We start from the raw sequence: 24745 nt of genomic DNA, 5'->3' as shown, positions 1-24745 counted from the left end.
GCCAGGAATCATTCAGTATCCATGCATCCATGAACAGGGCCCTACTTTTTGCCCCTGCAATCAAGTCTCTAATCGTAGTCCACCACACCTCTCAACACTGTGCAATGACAATGTTTCCAAAAGGACTGGAGATGTGCAGCCACAAAAATTTAGTTCAGTCAGAGGGTGACACAGCTGGTGGTCATGAATTACAGCCCCCTTATCACCATGATCCTGCCCAATGAGACCTTTCAAGTCAATTTACAGATCTAAATCTTAAATAAAAATGAATGCCAAACTTCTCAATGATTATGTCAATTAAAAATACATACATTTTAGATAAATGAATGAAAAAGGATAGAAATAATAGTTGTAGCAACTACCAATTGACAAATTTGCAAATATTTGCATACCACACATAAATTCAAAGAATTTATCAAAAATTTGTTTCCAAAGAAAAGCTTTCCGATAAACAAAATTGATGTTAGAAAGATACTATTTGCCTACAATTACCTCTGATGATTTCTTGAATTTTCTTTTCTTTTATCCAAGACGTCATTGCTTCCTGGAGCTTTTGGTTATCCTGAACAATGGGATTTTGGCTATCAGAATCCTCCTTCAAAAACAAATATAAATACTGCAGATAAGGTGATGGGAAAAGAAACAAACAAATGAGACTAAAAGGATTATATATGTCTAACAGCAGACTGTACACTGTCAGCTCTATACATATTTACACGAGGTTTGTAAAGACACTTTTGGTGTTCACCGACATGTACGTAACATTATCAGCAAAACTTTCCTCGCTTCCTTTCTTGCCTTAAATGGTTTTGTCAGTAGTGCAGCAGATGTGTTTGTAGCATGGTTTCAACAAAAAATAATTTTACACAAAAATTAGTCCACAAAAGTGCAGTCATAAGGGTAAGAGCCAAAAAATTTGGAAACACAGGTTAGTTAGAAACGCCTAAGTGAAATGAGAGGGCCCTTACTCTGAATTGTAAAACAAAAAATTAACATCCTGAAAGTAAAGAAGGTTGAAAACTAGTTAAAACAGATAACCTCAGGACATTTTTACTTATAATGATCTTATTGTCATACATTATGCAATGTACATTTGCATCAAAATTCTTACTCAATGTAAAAAGCTACAATAGTATACTTAAATTAATTTAAAAAGACAAACTCACAGATATTCAGTTATCTTAGTGCAAAAAAAAAGTGACTGCAATAATACAGACAATTCTTTTGTGGAGTTGGAACAGCCCATGTTAATGAAACAAGGGCAAGTTCAAGAACCTGATAGTTGTTGGAACAAAATTGTTCTTGAACCTAGAGGTGCTGGTCTTCAGTCTTTTGTAACTTCTACACAAAGGTAAGAGTGAGGAGAAGCTATAACCAAGGTAGCAATTGGCAGCATCTCAAAGATCCATTCAATGGATGGGAGATTGGAGCCTGTGATGGACCTGGTTATGCTTGTTACCTTTTGTGTTCCTGTGCTTTTCAATTCTAAATCCAGGCTGTGATGCAACCTATCAGTATGCTTTTGACAATTTGTTAAGTATTTGATGTCATGGCAAATCTCCTCAGAGTCTTTAGAAAGTATCTGTGTACCGTTTTCACATTTGCACCAAAGTGCTGGCCCCAAGAGAGATCTAAAATATGGACTTCCAACAATTTGAAGGTTCCACCCCTCTTTACCTCCATTGCAACAATGCAGACAGTTGCATGGAGCCTCAGCCTCTCCTTCCTAAAATCAACAATAAGCTCCTTGGTCTTGGTAACATTGGTCAACCAAATTTTTGATTTCTGATCTATATTCTGACTCATCACTTCCAGTTGCTTGGTGTTATTAGTGAATTTGTAAATCGAGTTGGAACTGGACCTGGCTATGCAGTTATGCATGTACAGTGAGTGCAGAAGGGGAATAAGCATGGCAACCTTGGGGTGTTCATGTCGAAGATCAGCATGGAGGTGGCCATATTGCTGATTCACACTTATTGGTGTCTGCTGATGAGGTGTCGAAAATCCAGATGCAGAGAGACAGAGTCGTAGAATCTTTTGGCTTGATCATGTTTTTTCTAGTGATATACCGTATTTTCACTCATTATAATGTGCACATATATAATATGCAGAAAATCATAAATTGTGTAAAAATATTTTTGTATAACACGCACACGCATATAACTCTGACTAATAAAAATCAATTTACATTTAAATGGGACATGAGACAAAGCACATACTCTGGTATCTGCCACAGTTAATCTCCCGCAATTTTCTTTGGCTTGGCTTCGCGGACGAAGATTTATGGAGGGGGTAAAAAGTCCACGTCAGCTGCAGGCTCGTTTGTGGCTGACAAGTCCGATGCGGGACAGGCAGACACGATTGCAGCGGTTGCAGGGGAAAATTGGTTGGTTGGGGTTGGGTGTTGGGTTTTTCCTCCTTTGCCTTTTGTCAGTGAGGTGGGCTCTGCGGTCTTCTTCAAAGGAGGTTGCTGCCCGCCAAACTGTGAGGCGCCAAGATGCACGGTTTGAGGCGTTATCAGCCCACTGGCGGTGGTCAATGTGGCAGGCACCAAGAGATTTCTTTAGGCAGTCCTTGTGCCTTTTCTTTGGTGCACCTCTGTCACGGTGGCCAGTGGAGAGCTCGCCATATAACACGATCTTGGGAAGGCGATGGTCCTCCATTCTGGAGACTTGACCCATCCAGCGCAGCTGGATCTTCAGCAGCGTGGACTCGATGCTGTCGACCTCTGCCATCTCGAGTACTTCGACGTTAGGGATGTAAGCGCTCCAATGGATGTTGAGGATGGAGCGGAGACAACGCTGGTGGAAGCGTTCTAGGAGCCGTAGGTGGTGCCGGTAGAGGACCCATGATTCCCGCAATTAACACCCAATCAACTTCCCCAGAGGTGTCAATCACCCATTATAGAGATGATATCCTGCTGCAACACTAACAATTTTTGGAGAGGAAATCAATTCAATAGATTGAAGACGGATTGAAGAGTTTAAGCAGGATTTTAATTCTAATGTTGTCTCAAATCAAGAGGCACTTGATATGTTAATCTCCTCCCTCAGGGATGGCACTGGCCAGAATGTCCTGTTTATAGGAATATCATAGCATTCAGTACAAAGAGATATTCCCAAGATCAAAATTACCCATGTCTGTCCGCTATAAACTGTTCCCATTCTTTCATTGCCACTATTATATTCTCATACTCACTATAATATTCCCACACTTGCTATAAATTGCATCTTTCCCATGTCCACTATAAATTGCCGTTTGCTATAAATTTCCAGCACGTTTCCCACGCCCATTATTAATTTTGTGCATTCTTTCAACATATAAAAATATTCTCATACAGCGCAAACATGCACATATTGCACGGGGGAACCTAGTTTGTAAAATACCCATATAACATGTGCATTATATGCGTAAAAATACGGTAGTGTTGAACACTGAGTTGTAGTCAATGAACAGCCTGATAATGTGAGAAATTACAGGAACAATGTAACTATCATCTCTGACCCTGATAGGACTCAGAAAGAACCGATTAGTCCAAATTCTTCAACTTTTACCCCCGTGAGATGGTTATTTCTCTTTTCAAGAGTTTCATCCTCTTTAGAAATTTACAGTATTTTTGGTACATATTTAGGATTTATTTCAAAATATAAAAATCTCTCTGCTGAAGCATAAACACTTCAACACTGAGGAAATTATATTATTTTGGAACCTTTCATACATTTCAAATTAACTTGCAATATCATTACATAAAAGGTACTAAATAATTTTTAGTTGTCACCCCCCCACATCCCTAACCCCTACAGATAGAAAAAGATAGAAAATAAAAAACACATTCATCGTAATAATTAAACTACATTAATAATACCATAACACATTTCTTGATGAAAGTACTATATTTTCGGGGGGGGGGGGGGGTGGTGGGAGGAATTGGATTAGAAGTTCTGGATTAATCTATATTCATAAATCTCAGATATGGCTCAAACATTTGACAAAATTTGTCATAATCATCTCTCATTTTATGTTTTTTTTTCTAATGGGAGACGATATTTTATTTCATTAAACCATTCTATTTTTACTTTACTTTCCAATTTCCACATTTTAGCTACACACTTTCTCGCTATTGGTGTTGCTAGTCTCAAAAATCTCTTTTTATATTCATCTAGTTCCAATTTAATGTCTTCATATATATTACCCAACAAAAAAAATTACTGGATCTAATTTAACCTTCATTTTTAATATCTTTTCTAACTTAATACAATTCTTTCCAGAAATCTTTTACCTTTTCACACAACCATACTGAATGCAAGAAAATACTATCCTCTTTTTTTACATCTAAAACAAGGAGCAGAAAAATTTAGATTAAATTTATTCAATTTATAGCATGTGTAATACATTTGATGTAAAAATGTATAAATTGAATTATGTACCACTTTTAAAAAGATTGAAGGAAGATTTAAAAAGATGAAAGGAATTACCAATAAAGTTAATAGGACAGGTGAATTGTGGTTAAATGAATATTTTTCCAAGAATTCAATACTTATTTCAAACATTATCAATTCGGGTGCCTGAAATGTTTTTTAGATGATTAAATAAGAATATTAGGGAGTTTTTATGGAGAGAAAAATCGGCCATGGTAGTATGGAAAAGTTGACATGGAAAAAAGATCAAAGAAGTTTGAGATTACCAAATTTTAAAAGTTATTATAAGGTAGCTCAATTGGGATTTTTGTCTTCTTGGTATCAAAGGGAAGAAAAAACATCTTGGGTAGATATTGAGATGAATAATATGGGAGAAGAAAGTCCAGACCAAATATTGTATAAATGGAACTATGAAAATTTTAAAGGTAGAAAAGTAGTACCAATTTTAAAACGTTTTGAATATGGAATGAGATACATGTTGAAAGAGGAATAAGGAATTATCAGTTGGCTCAAATGACTTTAAGACAAAATCAACTTCTTCCGTTTACAATGAATAATTCTTCATTTGACAATTGGTATGAAAAAGGTATACAGAAAATACGATTGTTTTAGAGGTTCAATTTTTATGACATTTGATCAATTAAAGAAAAAATATGGGATATTACAAAATACAATATTTATATACAGGTACCCAATCCTTTATCCGGACATCTAAAATCTGGAAAGCTCCAAAATCCGGCAAGTGGGACCGACGGTCAGGGGAGGCGGCCGAGGGACCGCGATCGGGGGAGGCATCCGAGGGACTGGAGGTTGGGGGAGATGTCCAGGCGGCCGAGAGACCAGCGGTTGGGGGAGGCGGCCGACTGGAAGGGGGTGGGGATGGATATGGCAGGACAATTAGGGTGGGCTTTCTGAAATACAGAAAATTCCGAAATTCGGAACACACCAAGGGCTCCGGATAAAATCGCGTACTTGTATTATCAATTACGACCATAATTGAAGAAGAAAGTAGGAATGGACTTGAAACTTCCGAAGCATAGTCAATTTGAATACATTATAACAGATATTTTTCTTATTTGAAGATTTGTAACTACTATGAAAAAAATTTACAAGAAATAAAGGAAAAGAAAGATTTGTATAAAACTAAACTGAAGTGGGAACAAGATTTAAATATACAAATTCAAAAAGACATATGGATGAAATTGTGTAGAGATAATGTAACTAATACAATCGATGCTAGATAGCCAATGGTTCAATATAATTTTTTACATCAGTAATTTACACTTGAATCTGCTTTTTCACAATTAGAAGCAATGCCTTCCAGAATATTTGTTCTCAAAATAGGGTCCTCTGGTTAAATGACCCTTCAAGCTTTGGATCAGTTGCCCCTTCGATCAAAACTCTTCTTGGCTTTGAACAGCACTCCTTAACCTTTGTTCTAGCGAAAGCACTAACAAATTCTTTAAGCTAGTAATTTATCATATTCCACATCACTGGACAAGATTCCAAACTATTTCTGTGCACCCAAGGAATTTTGGTAAAGTTGCTCTTGCAATGAGGAGATATTATATTAATTCTTGGAGATGCAAAAATTGTCATAATTGTAAAGAATTTGAGCAACACCTTTGTTGCCTCTCTTTGTCTTACTAGGTGTGACCAACAGTCTTCATTTTTAACTTTCTGCCAAATTTGCAGGCTAGATGTAATTGTTTTATTTTATTTCTTTTTGTATTAATCAAATGCTCTCTAACTAGAATTCTTTCTTTGACGCCTTACTGGACTGATATGCAGCACCACTTAACAAATTTGCCTTTCTTCCTGTCTTCTGCTCTATTTTTAATTCTCTTTTCCCTAAGTGAGAGTTTGAAAATACAGGTTCAGTTCTTAAGGGTGAGGCCCACCATTTCTATTTGTTTCAGATTTGATGTTCACTTTTTGCTTTCCTACTCTAAATGGGGAAAAGTATTCACATCATGGAGATGTGAAACATGATTGTCAAGCACCATCTCCAATCTTAAAAGAGTGGTGGGTGACTTTTGCAGAAGAGAAGTGCACTGCACACTGAAGAAATTCTGTATCTAAAGAGAAATAATTTTCTGTGAAGTAACACATCATTTTGGTCTTTAGCACTCCAATTAATGTGTCGTAACCATAGTAGTAAAAACATGCTGAGTTATCTACACTCACTGTTCAAATAATGAACCAACAACCTTCACTCCCTTCAATTAAAAATCTGAACTTCAACAATCTGGTATCATCCAAAGAGCACAATGTGAAAAGCCAACCATTTCTACTTTAAGAATCTCAATGAGTTATCAGAGCAAGATGGAAAAGTGAGTTGCATTGACTAGTCAGAATAGGACTTCAAAAAGGCAAAATATTATAGTAAATTTTTATATAAACATGTGAGAAATTAAAATCAAAATTCATTTTCTAATACGCATTGCAGTTTGTACGAACAAGTAAACAGGAAACAACAAAGGCTACAAAGTATGATGTTTATACAAAGCATTATGATTTAAGGTTGGTCAATAAGGGAACAAAATTACCTTAAACAAGCGGAGTTCAGCACCATCAGTGGCAAAGTTCTTTACCCTGTCACCAAAGAACTCAACTGGAATGATGGAACCCAATCCTATTTTATCCACCAGTGCCTTGTAGGTCTGCAAATACAAATCAAATTTGACAAAAGGATGATGCAATAATTGCAGAATGTTCTTAAACATAAACTGATGCTATGTGATTTGTTATGTAAATACAAGACAAACTCCGAGAATGTGCAAGCAAAGTTAATTGGAAACTGATAGTCATTGCTCCGATGCACTAGAACAGAATAGAACATTACAATACACTTACAGGCCCCGACAGCCCTTCCAGTCTGTGCCAAACCAGATTTTTTTTTTGCCAAGTCCCACTGACCTGTACCCAGCCCTCCATACCTCTCCCATCCATATATTTGTCAAATTCTTCTTAAATGCTAAAATTGAGTCCGCCTTTAACACGGAGTTAGAATTTAACATGAAGTTAACATTAATAGTTCAACCACCAGTCCAAATCAGTCAAAGATGCAGAGAACATGTATCATTAGAACATTATTCTTAAGTGGAGGAAAAAATAATTTACTCACCAATGCAGGCCACTGATTAGCATTAAGCCTTCCTCCTTGTTGGGCTGGTTCTTTCCTGGGCGCCCACACTAGAGTATGCTCCACGAGGAAAACAAGGACATCTTCAGCATAAACCTTCACCCAGGCATGCTTCTTCCACCGTGAATCATCAAAGTCAACGTAAACCTGCAATCCAAATTTAATTTCCACACCAATCATATTTAGATTCAGATTTATTATCAGACTACATTCATGACATCACATATAACAGAAATTCTTTTTCAATTTCACTGAGCCAAGTGAAGAATACATAATGATCCAAATTCTGAATATAGTTTATATAGGCTTTTGTTACTTCCCTCACCTCAATGTGGCGATATCAGGGACAACTAGCCCTCACACTGCCACAGCACTGGACCTCGCTGGCCTTGGCCTTCAGCGGACCCCTCCTGTACTTATTCATGACTGTCCATGGCCTCATGTATTATCCCACAAAGATTGCCTGCAAATTGAAGGAACAACTCCTGATTTTCCATGGGCACTCTCCAGTCAGATGGCATTAACATCTACTTTAACCTGCTCTCCTTCCCCCCTACCCCCCTCACTTACCACTGTCAGCTCTCCAACCCTTCCCTTCTCTATCCCCTTGCGTGGTGCTGTGCCCTTCCTCCCTATCTATTACCTCCTGCTTTATCCTTTTATTCAGATGCCTGCTGACATCTTTTCCATACATAGATGAAGGGCTCAAGCCTGAAACATCAGTTATGTACCATGACAGGTTATTTAGAGGTGGTTTGAGAGGAATTGTTAGAGCAGCTTGCACACACACATTTTAAAACACAGAATATTTGCAGGACTTTTGCAGAAAGTATCGACAGCAGCTTGCCTGGGAGAGCATGTGATCTTTGCAGGCAGAGGAGAAGAGTTTTACTCTCAGAGAGGGAGGGTGAGAAAGAGACAGAAATCTGTTCCAGAGGGGCAAGCTGGCAAACTTTGGAAGGCTGCCTGGTCAAAGGAGGAGATTGGCGGTCTGAAAAGTGACCTGAAAGAAAGAAAGAAGATCATCTGGGGAACCCTGAAGGGGGCAAGTTTCGTCAGTAAGGATGATTGAGAAGGAATCAGTTGCAGATGTCCTGGAAAAGGAATCTCTCTCTGAAAACCAGCAAGAACCCTCCTGAGTGGTAACCATTTGCCTGTTAAGAACCAAAGACTGGTGAACTTTGTTAAAGCTAACTTCTGTGCACAGTACAAGAATTGCCTGCAACCAGTGCAATTGGACTGTGATCCAAAGAACTTTTCTAATCTTAAATATACATTACACACACCTGCGCTTATTATTGGGGGGGGGATTAAGTAGTTAGGTAGGTTAAGTAATAAATTAAAGTTTAATTCTGTTTTCTTGTTCAATTATAATAAGAAAACTACTTTTGTTTAAGTAACCCTGTGTTATGCATATCTATTGCTGTTGGTTTTTGGGGTCCTCTGGACTCCGTAACAGTATTTTTATCTTGCTATATAAAGGACACTGTTTGACCTGCTGAGTGTCTCCAGCTTTGTGTTTTTACATCTAACCACTTCCTGCAAACTTTCATGTTTTAATTTTGTTACTACTTCATGATTAACTTAATCTTCATTCAGACAAATTCTAAATAATATCGAAGATGCCACACAGATAGAATTAGGAAAAAAAATCTTAAAACTTTTTAAAGAAATAGCCACAATGGTAGCAGTTTTAAAATATACAAAAAGATTTTATCAGGTGCATTACACAAAGTGACATTTTTCACTTGTATCTCATCTGCAGTTGAGCTTACTGAGAACTTCTGATTTGCATAACTAAACTAACTTTATTAAATTATTCTAAAATTTTATTCACATTATACTATGTCACTGGAGAGATGCTACAAATTCTTGAAGACACTGAATCAAGGAAAATGTTTTACTATCCATCAATGGCTTTATAAAACATTGGTAACCCTAATGTTATGCATAAAGATTAGGTTCTTTCAGGCTGAAGTGTAAAATGGGGTTAACTGGGCAATTTGCCTGATTAGTGCCCAACTCTCGCAGCAGCTTGAAAGGGTCCGACCCAGTCAGTGTGGTCCTAATCCACCTCTGAGGTAGTCAAGGAACCCAATTAAACTTAAACAGGTAGTGTCCACACTGGCGACTTGAAAACGTAAGTGGCTGACCAGATTATTCCCATGACATCAGCGCAAAAGTACTGACACCACAGGGAAACTCCTGGCTGAAGTGCCTTCCGCGATCAGGGGGAGAGAAGTCGCTACCATGGCAGGGGAGAGGGTGGAGGGGGGGGAAGAGTGGGGGGGGGGGGTATGAACTGCCACTGCTGCAAATGCCACTCCAGTTCGCAGTGACAGCTCAACATCCATGCCAGCAGGACATTACGGAGTGGGCGTGGTGACTGATGGGGGGGGGGGGGGGGAGAGAAGAGAGGGTGACTGACTGGGGGTTGTGATTGACAGTGGGTGGGGTGGTAACTAACGGGGGGGCCATGCGACTGACGGCCAGTGGGGGCGGGGTGCAGGGACACTTAGTCCCATGAGTACGTGACTTACCGTGTCATCGCGGGGGCAGGATCCCCCCTGTAGTTTAAAAGGTGCTTCCAGCACATTTGCCCCAGTAATTGCACCCAGGTTCCAGGAGGGCTACCCAGGTGCTGCAGTTTAAAAGTGCCTATTGAGATCTTCAGTTGCAAGTTTTATACATTCGCACAGTTGGCATAGCAAAATGCTGTTACAGTGCCAGCAATCGGGATCAGGGTTCGAAACCCACGCTGTCTGTAAGGAGTTTGTATGTTCTCCCCATGTCTGTGTGGGTTTTCCCTGGAGGCTCTGGTTTCCTCTCACCATTAGAAATGTACCAGGAGTTGTAGCTTTATTGGGTATAATTTTGGTTCATGGGCCAAAATGGCCTGTTACTGTGCTGTATGTGTAAAAAAAGAACATTGGTTTCCCCAGATGAAATCTTGTATTAACTTTCAGCACTTTACGTCTTAACTGTGATATTTGCAGATAGCTTTAAAGGGGACACACTTACAAGTAACAATATTCCAGCTGCGAGAGAATGTTGATAATGAATAAGCAAGATGTTGTAGTAATGGAAAGATGATAATGGATAGAACAGACTATAGGGGCTGAATTGCCTGGTTTCAGTGCTGTAGTGTTCTATGGTTCTAAGACAGAAGATCCTGTTCTCCACAGGAAGATTAAAACAGTACATGAAAAAGAACAAAGAAAAAGTTTTCAGCTGCTCCTGGAAAGATGTTGCTAGGAAAATGTTTCAAAGCCAAAAGTCCACTCTATACTGTTTGCACTTTGGAGAAACCTGCAGTGCTGACAAATGCCAATGGCAACAGTCTGGAATGATCCCAGTTAGGAAACTGAGAGCAACTGGAATGCTGTTCTCTTAGGGCAGATCAATAAGAGTCTGCTATCTGACTGAGGTCAAAGAATTATAAAGGTTGGGGATGAGGCTGTGTGTTGGCTCTTTAAATATCCTGGTTTCAGCAGAAAAAAGTCAAACTGTACTAAATAAACAAGCTCTTATTCCCACATCAACAAGTAAATGTTTTGTACCACTATTTACAATAACTGCAATGCAATAAAAAGTTGCAAGGTCAAACAAAATCTTGGTAAAATATTACAAGAATTAGACACTGAGAAATGTGTGCCAAATTGTATTACTCAGAATTAGCCAAACCTGTGAATTAGATGGATGCCCTAATAGTTCAAAGATTTTATTTGAAAATATTTTGTTTTGGAATGAAAGTTACCCGTATCTCGTCACCAATGGAAGACTAGCATTATGTGTCGATAAGTGTGGCAAGGACATTCATAAACTGGGTTACAAATCCCTTTTACACAGTCACTTCAGCTCAATGAACCAGTTAGAATCCAAAGATTTCCAAAATAGCTTGTGTACCACCAGTATAAATTTATGGACAAAATCTGAGGCCTGATGAAAAAAAAGCCAAATTTATAGTGCACTCTTCACCACTTCAGGATGCCTTAAGAACTTTAAAACAAGAAGTGTAGAAACTCTTGAGACACCACCCCACCCATTCTATCAATATAATTTCAGGAATTTATATGTCCACTAGTAGGGAGACAAGCTCTGTTGATCAACTCAGCCAGCATTTAGCGTTTCTTTATGTAGAATGTCTAGTCCTTAATTATCAGTTTCATCGCCTGCCTTACTTGAATTATTGAACCAGATTGTAGGATGTGTTCAGACAAACTGTTTGATTTGCCAGCGCAGAAACACTGCCAGCATCTCTGGTGTTTTCTGTAAACTGCTACATTTACTGGGAGAAAAAATGTACAGCAATAAAACTTCTATTAAACATCATGAAATCTGCGATGTTTACGAAAGCTCATAAAAATGAGCTAAGTACATACTGATTAATCAACCCACTTGTTTTTGTGAACAACAGAAGTAAGTGTCTTTGTAAAAATGGGTCCACATTGCTGTTCAAGCCTGATAGCTTTCCTAAACATTGAAGAAAATAAAGGCTGAGAAGTTTTCAGGGGCTTTGACCAAGCTACTTACATCAATTTGCAAGTTTTTATAAAGATAAACATACACACATCATAGTAAGAGCAAATTTATAAAGACTTGTCAAATTGGCAATGATCCAATACAAATGTGGTGTCACAAGCTATTTCTGACGTTTCAGGAGAAATTATATCATGTCCAATCTCTGTTGATGGTAATGGTGAACTAAATCCCCCCTCACCTTTACTTATTTCCCTGGTTCCTACAGTAATTTTCTCTGACAGGTCCCCAACTTCCCTTTGATTCTTTTGCAACTTCCCCTACACTAAGGCATAATTTATTGCAACTACCAGCATATCTTTCACAGTACCTAACAAAAACATGTAGAAACAAAGGGAGCATGCAAACTCCTTACAGACAGTACCAAATCAAGATCCCTGTGAGCTATGATACCATATTACCAATTACTCTACTATTATGTCATTTTAGCAGATTAGCAGTAATGCATTAAACACAGAAAACAAAACTGTTTTATGTTAAACAGTTTATCACCAAACTATTTCCAAGATTTCTTAATGTGGACATGTTTGCCTAAAAAAATATTTTAACTGTGACTTCCCATTGTCAGGAGGAATATGTGGTGTTTAGATGAGTTACTTAACATGAAGCAGCATCAAAAATGTGTTTTTAAAAAATATATTTAGAGATACAATATGTTAACAAGCACTTCCGTTTCAGGCCACCCAAATACATCAATGTAATACATTAATCTTCTAACCCAATATGTAAAATAATGTCAAATATTAAGGGAGGGAGCCTCTGCTTTGTGTGTAGACTAGTAAAGATTTGCTAGTCTTACAGATAAAGATTCACAAACAATAGAATGAGCAAAGTTTCATCAGTACAAGATTCCTTGCTATGTCTGAAAATAAAAAAAAAAGATATGGCTCAAATAGACAAATATAGAATGACCAAAGTTTTGCAAGATTAGCCTTTCTAAAGTCGATTAAGTTGCATGTCTAGAGAAGCAACAAGGACAGATGTTATGAAAACAGGAAAAATCAGTTGCAAGAAACTGTGCAAATAACTTCTGAAATTACATGTTTATATAAGATGTACCTAAATGGTGAATGAATGGAGTGAGGCTCAATGCAGGGAACGAGTGACATTGTCCACTCATTCTTTGTACCCTCATTCCCGCTAGCGTTATCAAGGCTGAATAAAGAAACAGTTGTACACTTAATTGGTTCTGCTGTTTGTCTTATTACAGTGCTGGATGATTTCCACACATGACTTTGCATTGTGGGAGAAAACTGGAGTGCCCAAAAACAACCAAAGCAGACACGGGGAGAACATACAAACTCTTTACAGTCAGCATCAAATTCAAACCCAGGTCTCTGGTGCTGTAATAGCATTATGCTAGCCACTACCCTAACTATGTCGCCCTTCTACACTAACTGTGCCACTTAATTTATTGAGACACCATTTGGGGTGATCCAGTGAGTCAAGCAGCTGACTGTATGAGGGCTCAGGTTCAATTGTATCTCAGATTCTGTGTAGTAACCATTTCCTCCAGATGCTCAGGTTTCCTTCCATATTCCAAAGATGTGCAGGTTGGCAAGTTAATTGGCTACCAACTGCTTCATAATGTCCAAATTAACAGTTGGACTGAGGGAAAATGGTGAGAATATGGGGAGAATGAAATGACATTAACGTAGGATGAGTGTAAATGGGTGTTTGTTCCAGAATTGGTATACCAAATGCGTGTTTCCATGTTGTATCTCTCTACAACTCAATAACCAAGAGTGAAAATATCACATATCTCCTTTGAAAATAAAATCTGAAAGTACTGTAAATACTCAGCAGACCTATCTGCAGCATAATTGCAGAAAGAAACCTGGTTAAAGTTTTGGATCACAAATCTTTCTTTCATAAGAACTCAAAAAGAGAATACATTTTTTAAAAAGGAAAGTTGGCAGTAAAACACAAAAGTCTGCAGACACTATGGTTGAGTAAAAACAAATGCTGAAGAAACTCAGCAGGTGAAACAGTATACTTTATATATCAAAGATAAAGATCATAACTAACGTTTCAGGCTTGAGCCCTTCATCAAGGTATATCTTTGGAGATTTACAGGGATTACAGATTGGGAGTTATAATAGAGAATCCGCCAGAACTCCCTTCGGAGAGCAAAGGAGAACTTCTTCAGGGTAGGCATCCCTTGAAGAGATTTCAGTTTTATAGAGACAGAAGTAAAACACAAAAGTCTGCAGACACCATGGTTGAAGTGAAAACACAATTCTCGAAAAACACAGCAGTTCCGTGTACTTCATAGTGCAAAGATAAAGATACATAACCAACATTTTGGGCTTGAGCGCTTCATTAAGGCAAGATGAAGGGCTCAAGCCAGAAACGTTATATTGTGGCAACCCGGCACGGCAGCGATCAAGCTGGCGCTCCAAGTGGCAAGCATAACCAAAGGCCAGCAGCCCAACAAGCGAATCGGTGGATGAACGGCAAGGGCAGATTAAAGGCACTGGCCTTGCTGCGCAGCCAACAGACAGGAACATCGCACAGGGAAGAAAGGCATTGTTACGTAGAAAAGTACCCATGCACGGGAAACCCACTTTGTTATACACGTTGTGACATCAGTCAAGGGGGCCATAGGAAAAGTATAAAAGTTCGGCCTCAGTCCTAATAAATCTCAGAGCTTAACCTGACTACACTACATGTGTGACTTCTTTTGAGTAGCACGCCATTACAATTGGTGTTGTAAACTCAGTGATGAGCGAACAGGCAGCAGTCAACGTGGTCACTTTCAAGCTGTCGAACTTCAGGACGAATCAACCATACATGTGGTTTGACCAGTCTGAAGCACAGTTCCAGATCTTCAAATCACAGCAAAATCCACGCGGTACTACCACGTGGTGAGCACCCTGGACCAGAACAGAGCAGGCAGGGTGGCCAACTTCATCCAGGAGCCCCCATCGGAAGGTGTGTGCACCGTCTTCAAGGACTTGCTGATTGAGACCTTCAGGTTCTCATGGAGTGAGAGAGGGGCATGTCTGCTCCACCTGGACTGGCTAGGGGACAGGCCCCCTTCAGCCCTCATGAATGAGATGCTGGCCCTCTCAAGTAGACACGAGCCATGCATCATGTTTGAGCAGGCCTTCCTGAAGCAACTGCCTGAGGACATCCGCTCCTGGCTGACATAGATTTCAGCGACCCCCAGAAAGTTGCAGCTCAAGTGGATGTTCTGTGGAAACAGAAGAGAGTGTGCTTGGCATCCATGGGGCTTGTCACTAAACCCAGCAGCCCGCCGGTGCAGGCTGTCATTCACATTTCACTAATAGCCATGGGGCCGTGGCAAGATGGCGTAAGGAACAGACGTGCCTTCCAGTCCTCTCCTGACTCTTTGTTAGTGTTTTGTCTATAAGTGCTCCTTAAAACTTTTAAAAAGTTTAGAAATAGTTAGAGGTGTTGAATTAGTTTCTAATGGTACAACTGCTGAAAAAAAGTAAAAAAAAACGACAACAGATCGTTAAGAAATTGCATTTCCCAAAGTTATCTGAGCCTACCTGTTTACAAGAAGCCAGGACTCAGCGTGGAATGGATCCAGGAAGAGAGGTACAAGATTCGGCAACGGAGCTCCGCTCTTTATCGGCAGGGCTCTTTAAAGATGGCGCCCGGCAGCCCTCGGAACAAAGGGTTGCCCAGGCGCGTGCGCGTGAATCAATGCCTGCTGTGAGCGCTGTCAGTGAATCTTTGACAGCTAGAACAGCTGGGACGCTGCCAGCTGAAGACCCGACTCTGAAAAGACACTTACCAATTGATGTAGCGGTGGCACTGCGAAATGCACCTCCAGTAATGAAGACTTCAACAGACATCGATGTAATGAAGGCATTTGATATAATATGGGTTAAGGATAACCCTGGCCACCAGCCTCCAGATACTGCTGAGGAGGTTGTGGCAGGGGTTTCCACATGTAGTCATACTATAAGAAAAGCAGTTAAACCAAAGGAAATAGAAGACCCTTTTGCTATACAGAAACAGCAAGATCCTACTGTGCCTGAATCTATTCCAGTAGATATGCTTATTAAGAATCTTGAATCTAAGTTATCCTCTACAATAAAAGAAATAGGTAAGGCTTTAGTTCAGGTTAATACAAAACTTAATACTTTGGTGGACATTAATACTCAACAGATGGTTAATTATGGAGCTTTTAAGCTTGAAACGAGTGAAAGACTTGATGGTTGTGATCAAGGCATAGTCGAGGTACAAGACCAAATACAAGATGTAAATAAAACAATTGAAATTTTACAAATTCAGAATAAAAATTTGGAGAAAAAGGTTGATTATTTGGAGAATCAATCTAGACGGAATAATATAAAAATTGTTGGTTTGCCAGAAGATATGGAAGGATCAGATCCAAGAAAATTCTTCACTGAATTTTTATGTTGATATATCTTCTATTTATAAGAATGTAATACAGCAAATTTATAAAACTTTTCAATTATCTGAATCTTGTTCTAATGCAATAATTACGGTTATACCAAAAAATATAAAGATCCTTTACAGGTTTCTTCTTATCGACCAATATCGTTGTTAAATATAGATTATAAAATTGTGGCTAAAGTTATGGCTAATAGATTGGCTCAATATTTACCTAAAATAATACATAAAGATCAAACAGGATTTATTAAAAACAGATATGCGTCTGATAATATTTTGCGATTAATTACTTTGATAAATAAATTTAAATCTCAAATGAATTATCCAATAGTGGTCTCATTAGATGCAGAAAAGGCTTTTGATAGAGTGGAATGGAAGTTTTTATTTAAAGTACTTGAGAAATTTTGTTTTGGTTCTTCGTTTATTGGATTGATAAAGGCTTTATATAATAGTCCGAAGGCTAGAGTTGCTACTAATGGACAGATTTCAGAATCTTTTGATTTAACAAGGTCTACTAGACAAGGATGTCCATTGTCACCTGCTTTATTTGCTATAGTTATTGAACCTTTGGCACAGTTAATATGTCAAAATGAAAATGTTAAGGGTATGAGAGTTTTGAATGAGGAATATAAGATTAATTTATTTGCAGATGATGTTTTATTATACCTGATAGATCCTGATATTTCCTTACCAGCAATCCAAGAATCTTTAGAAAATTATGGTCAATTATCTGGCTATAAGGTAAATTGGGCTAAAAGTCAAATTTTGTAAATTTGTAAAGAAGATTATTCGATTTATAAAAATATTACGAAATTGAAGTGGACAAAGCAAATTAAATATTTGGGAATTAACATCAATACAGAATATCAAGATTTATATTCAATTAATTACCTTCCTTTAATAAAAAAAGATTAAACTAGATTTGATTAGTGGAAGGATTTACCTTTAGGTTTATTGGGGAGGATTAATACTATAAAAATGAATATTTTTCCTCGGATGCAATATTTGTTTCAATCAATTCCTTATTTAAAAAAAAAGTTTTTTTAAAGGATTTATATAAAGCAGTTAGAGAATTTTTATGGAAGGGAAAATTTCCGAGGGTAGCAATGAAAAAATTGATGTGGGACTTTCAATTTGGAGGTTTGAGATTACCTAATTTTCAATATTATTATGAGGCAGCTCAATTTAAATTTCTTAGCGCATTAATGAATATGGAGGATCCGCCCAGTTGGGCAAAGATAGAACTGGCAGTTATTTTAGAAAAATCTCCACATGAATTTTTGTTTCGATGGAATAAAAATTTGTTACGAACTTATGATGTACCAATATTGAAACATTTATTGAATCTATGGACGAGTAAACTTGATAAAATGGGGCTTAAAAATAAATGGTCTGGGCGATTGCCATTATATAATAATCAACTTGTTCCTTTTACGGTCTCCAATATCATTTTGAAACAATGGGAAAGGAAAGGAATAAAAAACTTATCTGATTGTTTTTTTGAAGGACATTTTTGTTCTTTTGAGGAATTACAAAAGAAATTTGGTATTAGTGGAAATTCTATATTTGTGTATTATCAGTTAAGATCATTTGTAAAACAAATATGTGGTCATCAAATTACTTTATTGCCCGAAACTAGTTTTGAGAAATATGTACTTTCAATACCAGAAAAGGGGTATATATCTGATTTGTATTGTATTTTACAAGAAAATTAAAGTAAGAAAGATTGGGATAAAGATAAGTTGAAATGGGAAAAAGATTTAGGTTTTACAATAGCCGAAGAAGCCTGGATGGAAATTTGTCAAAACAGTATTCGGAAATTGATTAATGCTAGATTAGCGATGATTAATTATAATTTTATACATCAATTATATCTAACACCAGAAAAATTTGGTCTTAGTAAGTCAGATTGTTGTTTTCATTGTGACCAGACAGCTAGTACTTTTTTTTTTTTTACATACTGTTTGGTCTTGTGACCGATTGCAACAGTTTTGGAAAGGTATTCAATCTATATTTAATAGATTATATATTTGTGTTGTATTAGATCCTGATATATTTTTATTAGGGAATATGCAATCATTAATTGATTTAGGGTTAAATGATTATCAGATTTCTTTTATCTATTTAGCTTTAGCAGTGGCCAAGAAATGTATAGCATCTACTTGGAAAGATAGAAATATACTAACTTTGGATAGGTGGTATTTAGAGATGAAGTCTTGTTTAATTATGGAAAGGATATCTTTTTCAATTCAAGATAAGATGTCTTTTTATAAGTTGAAGTGGACTCCATTTGTTAAGTATATGCAATTAAGTTTGATTTAAGTATGTTCCTAGATGTGAAATTTTAGATCTGATAAATCTTTTTTTTTATTATTTTTATTTGTCATATTTTTCTTTTTCTTTGTGTGTGCTTTTTAAATATATAATATTAATTTTATTAATTCTTCACTCTTTATTTTGGGGGAGGGGAAGGGTGTTTTTTTTAATATATAGATTTTTTTAAGTTCTTGTATATGTGGGAGGGGTTAGGTTGAATTAAGTTAGGTTATTAATGTTGTATTGTAATTATATTATTTTATTTTATATCTTTTCTTTAAATGTAATTTTTCTTTTTATTCCTGTGATAAAATCTTTAAATAAAGTTTAAAAAAAAAACTAATGGCCATGATAGCTGGCCACCAAGATAGCCTCCTGTATATTTGGGATTGCCAGTCTGGGTGACGCTTCCTTGTGGACACAGGAGCAGAAGTCAGGATTCTGGGCCCAGCAGGAACAGACAGTTGGGCCCCATGCTGAGGGCTGCCAACAACAGCATGATCCGGACCTACGGTACCCGCAAGGCCCAACTACAGTTGGGAGGCAGCCTCTTCTTGTGTTGTGTCCACGCAGGCTCCCAGCATTCCACTTGGTCTCCATACAAAGATCAAAAGAGTACGCCAGGTCCTGGCTGAGTTCCCTCCAGTGCTCACCCCAAATTCACCACAGTGATGCCCCGCCATGGAGTACAGCACCACATCTTGACCCAGGGCCCACTGCTCTATGCAATGGCAGGACGCCTTCCCCTGGAGAAGCTCCAGCTGGCGAAAGAGGAATTCAGGAAGCTGGGGGAACTCAGCATCGTACGGCAGTCAGACAGCCCACGGGTATCCAAAGCAACAGGGGGTTGGGGGGGGGGGGAGAGACCATGCGACAACTACCATTGGCTCAGTAAGGCCACAACACTGCATCTGTACCCCCTGTTGCACATCCAGGACTTCATGGCTAACCTGCACGGCGCAAGAATCTTCTCCAAGGTGAACCTCGTGCGGGGATATCATCAGATCCTGGTACACCCCAATGATATTCCCAAGACTGCCATCCATTCAGCCTTGTTGAATTCCTCCGAATGCCATTCCAGCTAAAGAACGCCGCACAGGCATTCCAACGACTAATGGACGCAGTGGGCCAAGACCTGATTGGAATCTTCATGTATCTGGTCGACATCTTGGTGGCGAGCAAGACCCAACAGGAACACATAACGCAGCTCTGCAACCTCTTCACACGACTGAGCGACTTCTCCCTGACAATCAATCCAGCCAAATGCCAGTTCAGATTGGAGGCCATCGACTTCCTGGGCCACAGGATAACCAGGGAAGGAGCCACACCACTACCCAGTAAAATGGAGGCCATCTGGAAGTTCCTCAGACCTAACATGACCAAGGGACTACAGGAGTTTGTGGGGATGATCTATTTCTATCACAGGTTCATCCCCTCAGCTGCCCGGATCATGCGACCCTTGTTCGCCCAGATGGCAGGCAAGGCGAAGGACATTACCTGGGACTAGGAGTGAGCGGAAGCCTTCATGAAGGCCAAGGAAACCCTGGCAGACGGTGCTCTCCTGGCACATCCCAGGACAGATGCTCCAACGGCCCTGATGGTGGATGCCTCAGGAATGATCGGTGGAATTCTGGAGCAGCAGATTGAAGGAAGTTGGCGACCACTGACTTACTTCAGCAAATATCTGCAGCTCTAGAACTGAAGTACAGCATTCTCGACAGAGAGCTACTGGCGCTGTACTTAGCCATCCGCCACTTCATGTACTTCCTAGAGGCTTTCACAGATCACAAGCCCTTGACTTTGGCCTTGGCTTAGATCTCTGACCCCTGGTCAGCCAGCCAGCAACAACATCTGCCTTACATCTTGGAGTACACCACAGATGTAAGGCACATCTCTGGCAAGGATATAGTGGCCGATGCACTGTCCAGGCAAAGTATCCACGTGCTACCAAGGGGAGAGGACTTCATGGCATTGGCGGAGGCGCAACAGAGATGCCCCAATATAGGACTGCCATATCAAGAATGCAGCTCCAGGACATAGCAGTTGGCACAGGTAATACCACCCTCCTGTGTGACGTGACCACACAGGTCAGACCCATCATCCCAGCAGCATAGAGACTACAGGTTTTCGACTCCATCTACGGACTGGCTTACCCATTCATCAGGATCACAGCCAGCAAACACGTGTGACGTGGATTGCTGGAAACAGGTCAGTAGGTGAGAGTGAAGGCATGCACGCAGAGCCAAACAACTGAGGTACAGCAGCACACCAAAAGTGGGTTTCCCACGCACGGGTACTTTTCTGCATAAAAATGTCCTTCTTCCCTGTGTGCTGTCCCTGTCTGTTGGCTGCGCAGCAAGGCCATTTTGAGGTCACTGCCCTTGCCGTTCATCCGCCAGTACACTTGTTGAGGCCAGTGCTGCTGCACAGGCTGCTGGCCTTTGGTTGCACTCGCCACCTGGAGTGCCGGCTTGATCGCCAAGGCAACTTGCCGCCACATGACCTATCCACCCACCCCCCAAAACCGGTGGTATGTCCCACCTCAGCACTTTGAGCCTGCAGAACGAAGATTTAACCACATCCACATGGACATAGTAGGTCCCTTTCAGGCATCCCAGGGTTTCCGCTGTATGTTCACGATGGTTGACTGCTTCACCAGGTGGTCAGAAGCAGTCCTGCTGGCATGCACGTTCACAACCTCATTCGCCAGGCCCTCATCTCATCCTGGGTGGTAAGTTCAGGTTACCGACCAACATCACATCCAACAGAGGGGCCCAGTTCTCCTCCAATCTATGGACCAACTTCGCCAGCCTGAGGGGTGCCTAGCTGTATCACACAACCCACCCACCTACAGTCCAATTGATTGGTGCAGCACTTCCACAGGCATCTCAAAATCATGCTCATGACCAGATTTCAAGGACCCAACTGGGTAGACGAGCAATCATGGGCGCTGTTGGGCATCTGCACAGCACCCAAGGAGGACCTCAACACCTCTTCAACCGAACACATCTACGGAACTCCACTGGTGGTCCCGAGAGAATTCGTATCACCCCAGGTGGACAGCAGGACAACTCTGCAGCATTCCTCAGCAGGCTAAGGGAAAGAGTCAGCAACCTGGCCCTGATTCCACTTTCCAGGCACGGACACGCAAGGACCTGCAGGACTGTGATTATGTTTTCATTTGCAGGGGTCCACACCGTCTACTACTTCAGAGGCCATCAGCAACAACAGGGCCACGTTTGAGCTGGATGTCAGAGGCAAAGAAAAGGTCTTCACCACAGACAGGCTGAAGCCAGCACACATGGACCCGACACACCCAGTCGAGACACTAGCAGCATGCCGAATAGATAGGCCACCGAAGGCTGCAGAGACTTTGCCTCTGGGCCCCAAGGACAATACCACCGGTTTTGGGGGGGCGTGGATAGATCATGTGGCAGCAAGTTGCAAGCCAGCAGGAACAGGTATAAAAGACAGGCCTGAGCCCTAACCTGACTACCCTACGTGTGTGTGTGTGTGTGTGTGTGTGTGTGTGTGTGTGTGTGTGTGTGTGTGTGTGTGTGTGTGTGTGTGTGTGTGTGTGTGTGTGTGTTCTTTCGAGTAGTGCATGGCTACAATCTATCATTTTCTTTGCTCCATAAAGTGCACTCTTTGATCTGCTGAGTTTCCCTAATATTGTGTTTTTAATAAAGCTTAAGGTCTGTGATAGGGTGAAAACAAAGTGAAATAAAAAATGATGCTAATGCACAGCAGAAATTTGAAATTGAAACTCAATATTGAGCCCAAAAAGCTATAATGTGCATATTTAAAGGGCAAGATACCATAATTTGAGCTTCAACAGAATAAAAACAGAAGCTAAGGAAAGAGAGCTCACAGTGAGGGAGATGGAGAATGATAATGACCAGTAATTAAACTCTGGAGGTCATGACTGCAGAATGTTAGTACAGTAAAACGCCTGGTATCCAGAATTCATGCAACCAGCAGCCTCAAGCAACCAGTGAAAAAAATTGAGGAAAATAAATTAAAAAAATTAAAAACAAGAATAATCGGTAAAAATACACGCAAGTTTTAAAGTGGTAAAAGTAAATGTTCTCTGAGGCAACACACAAACCTTTGGTGAAGGTCAGACCAAATATCCGGCCAGCTGAGTGCCTTGGTCGTGCTTTGCTCATAGCAGCTGTTTGAATCATCTTCTTTCTTTTTTGGCTTGGCTTCGCGGACGAAGATTTATGGAGGGGTAATGTCCACGTTAGCTGCAGGCTCGTTTGTGGCTGACAAGTCTGATGTGGGACAGGCAGACACGGTTGCAGTGGTTGCAAGGGAAAATTGGTTGGTTGGGGTTGGGTGTTGGGTTTTTCCTCCTTTGTCTTTTGACAGTGAGGTGGGCTCTGCGGTCTTCTTCAAAGGAGGTTGCTGCCCGCCGAACTGTGAGGCGCCAAGATGCACGGTTTGAGGCGATATCAGCCCACTGTCAATGTGGCAGGCACCAAGAGCCTTCTTTAGGCAGTCCTTGTACGTCTTCTTTGGTGCACCTCGGTCTCGGTGGCCAGTGGAGAGCTCGCCATAGAACACGATCTTGGGAAGGCGATGGTCCTCCATTCTGGAGACGTGACCTACCCAGCGCAGTTTGATCTTCAGCAGCGTGGATTCGATGCTGTCGGCCTCTGCCATCTCGAGTACTTCGATGTTGGAGATGAAGTCGCTCCAATGAATGTTGTGGATGGAGCGGAGACAACGCTGCTGGAAGCATTCTAGGAGCCGTAGGTGATGCCGGTAAAAGACCCATGATTCGGAGCCGAACAGGAGTGTGGGTATGACAACGGCTCTGTATACGCTAATCTTTGTGAGGTTTTTCAGTTGGTTGTTTTTCCAGACTCTTTTGTGTAGTCTTCCAAAGGCACTATTTGCCTTGGCGAGTCTGTTGTCTATCTCGTTGTCGATCCTTGCATCCGATGAAATGGTGCAGCCGAAATAGGTAAACCGGGTAACCGTTTTGAGTTTTGTGTGCCCAATGGAGATGTGGGGGTGCTGGTAGTCATGGTGGGGAGCTGGCTGATGGAGGACCTCAGTTTTCTTCAGGCTGACTTCCAGGTCAAACATTTTGGCAGTTTCTGCAAAACAGGACGTCAAGCGCTGAAGAGCTGGCTCTGAATGGGCAACTAAAGCTGCATCGTCTGCAAAGAGCAGTTCACGGACAATTTGCTCTTGTGTCTTGGTGTGAGCTTGCAGGCGCCTCAGATTGAAGAGACTGCCATCCGTGTGGTACCGGATGTAAACAGCATGTTCATTGTTGAGGTCTTTCATGTTATGTTATTCTGTTTGAATAAAGTTGTATGAAACAGCAATTGCGTCACTCAGGATGAAAATCTGGTTGATGTCAGTTACCTTTGGGGTGACTCTCTAAAAGTCTCTCCTTAACCCTGCTTATCAAGAGTCGACCCAGTCAGAGGCTTTATCAATAAACTTGGGCGGGGGGGAGGGGGTAATTATCTATAATGTTATTGCTCTTCTTTCGGGTGGCTATGTGGAGGGGGCGGAATCTGTAGATGCACTGACAGTTAAATGTTTCTAAAAGAATCTGACTGAAAATAAAGTAAAATGCTTTAAGGTTTATATATTACTGCAAGTGCAGTTTGCTCATTGCAAGTACAGTATAGTGTTTTCATCTTTTAAACTGTTTATTCTTAATGCAGATATATTACTGAGGTATTGTAAGAGTAAGTCTCAAGTAACCAGAAAATACACTTATCAGGCATCTATCAATCCCCATAAGTGCCGGATACCAAGGGTTTTAGTGTATGAAACAAACAGATTTCACAATCAATTTTTAGTATCCCAAATGTAGAGAATGAAGAATAAGCAGCAGACACAATATTGTAACTGAAAGAGGTACAAGTAAATTGTTACTTTTCATGTGCTAGTTTTGTTGGGATCTTGG

The 24745-nt window shown here is 40.2% G+C and overlaps 1 protein-coding gene across 2 annotated transcripts in view; it reads right to left on the bottom strand.

The window, feature by feature from the left end:
* Positions 1-24745, bottom strand: part of LOC138743673 (lysine-specific demethylase 3B-like) — a 189182-nt gene that overhangs the window by 126431 nt on the left and 38006 nt on the right. For both annotated transcript variants that reach the window (XM_069899247.1, XM_069899246.1), the window contains exons 2-4: positions 7546-7710; positions 6968-7081; positions 493-595 (exon numbers count right to left, since the gene is read on the bottom strand). In XM_069899247.1, coding sequence (XP_069755348.1) covers positions 493-595; positions 6968-7081; positions 7546-7710 — 382 coding nt within the window. The remainder of the gene's footprint in view (positions 1-492; positions 596-6967; positions 7082-7545; positions 7711-24745) is intronic.

The sequence above is a fragment of the Narcine bancroftii genome, chromosome 9 (assembly GCF_036971445.1).
Source record: "Narcine bancroftii isolate sNarBan1 chromosome 9, sNarBan1.hap1, whole genome shotgun sequence".
Lineage (NCBI taxonomy): Eukaryota > Metazoa > Chordata > Chondrichthyes > Torpediniformes > Narcinidae > Narcine > Narcine bancroftii.
Note: the sequence above shows the minus strand (reverse complement) of the source record. Positions and strands in the feature narration are given on the sequence as shown.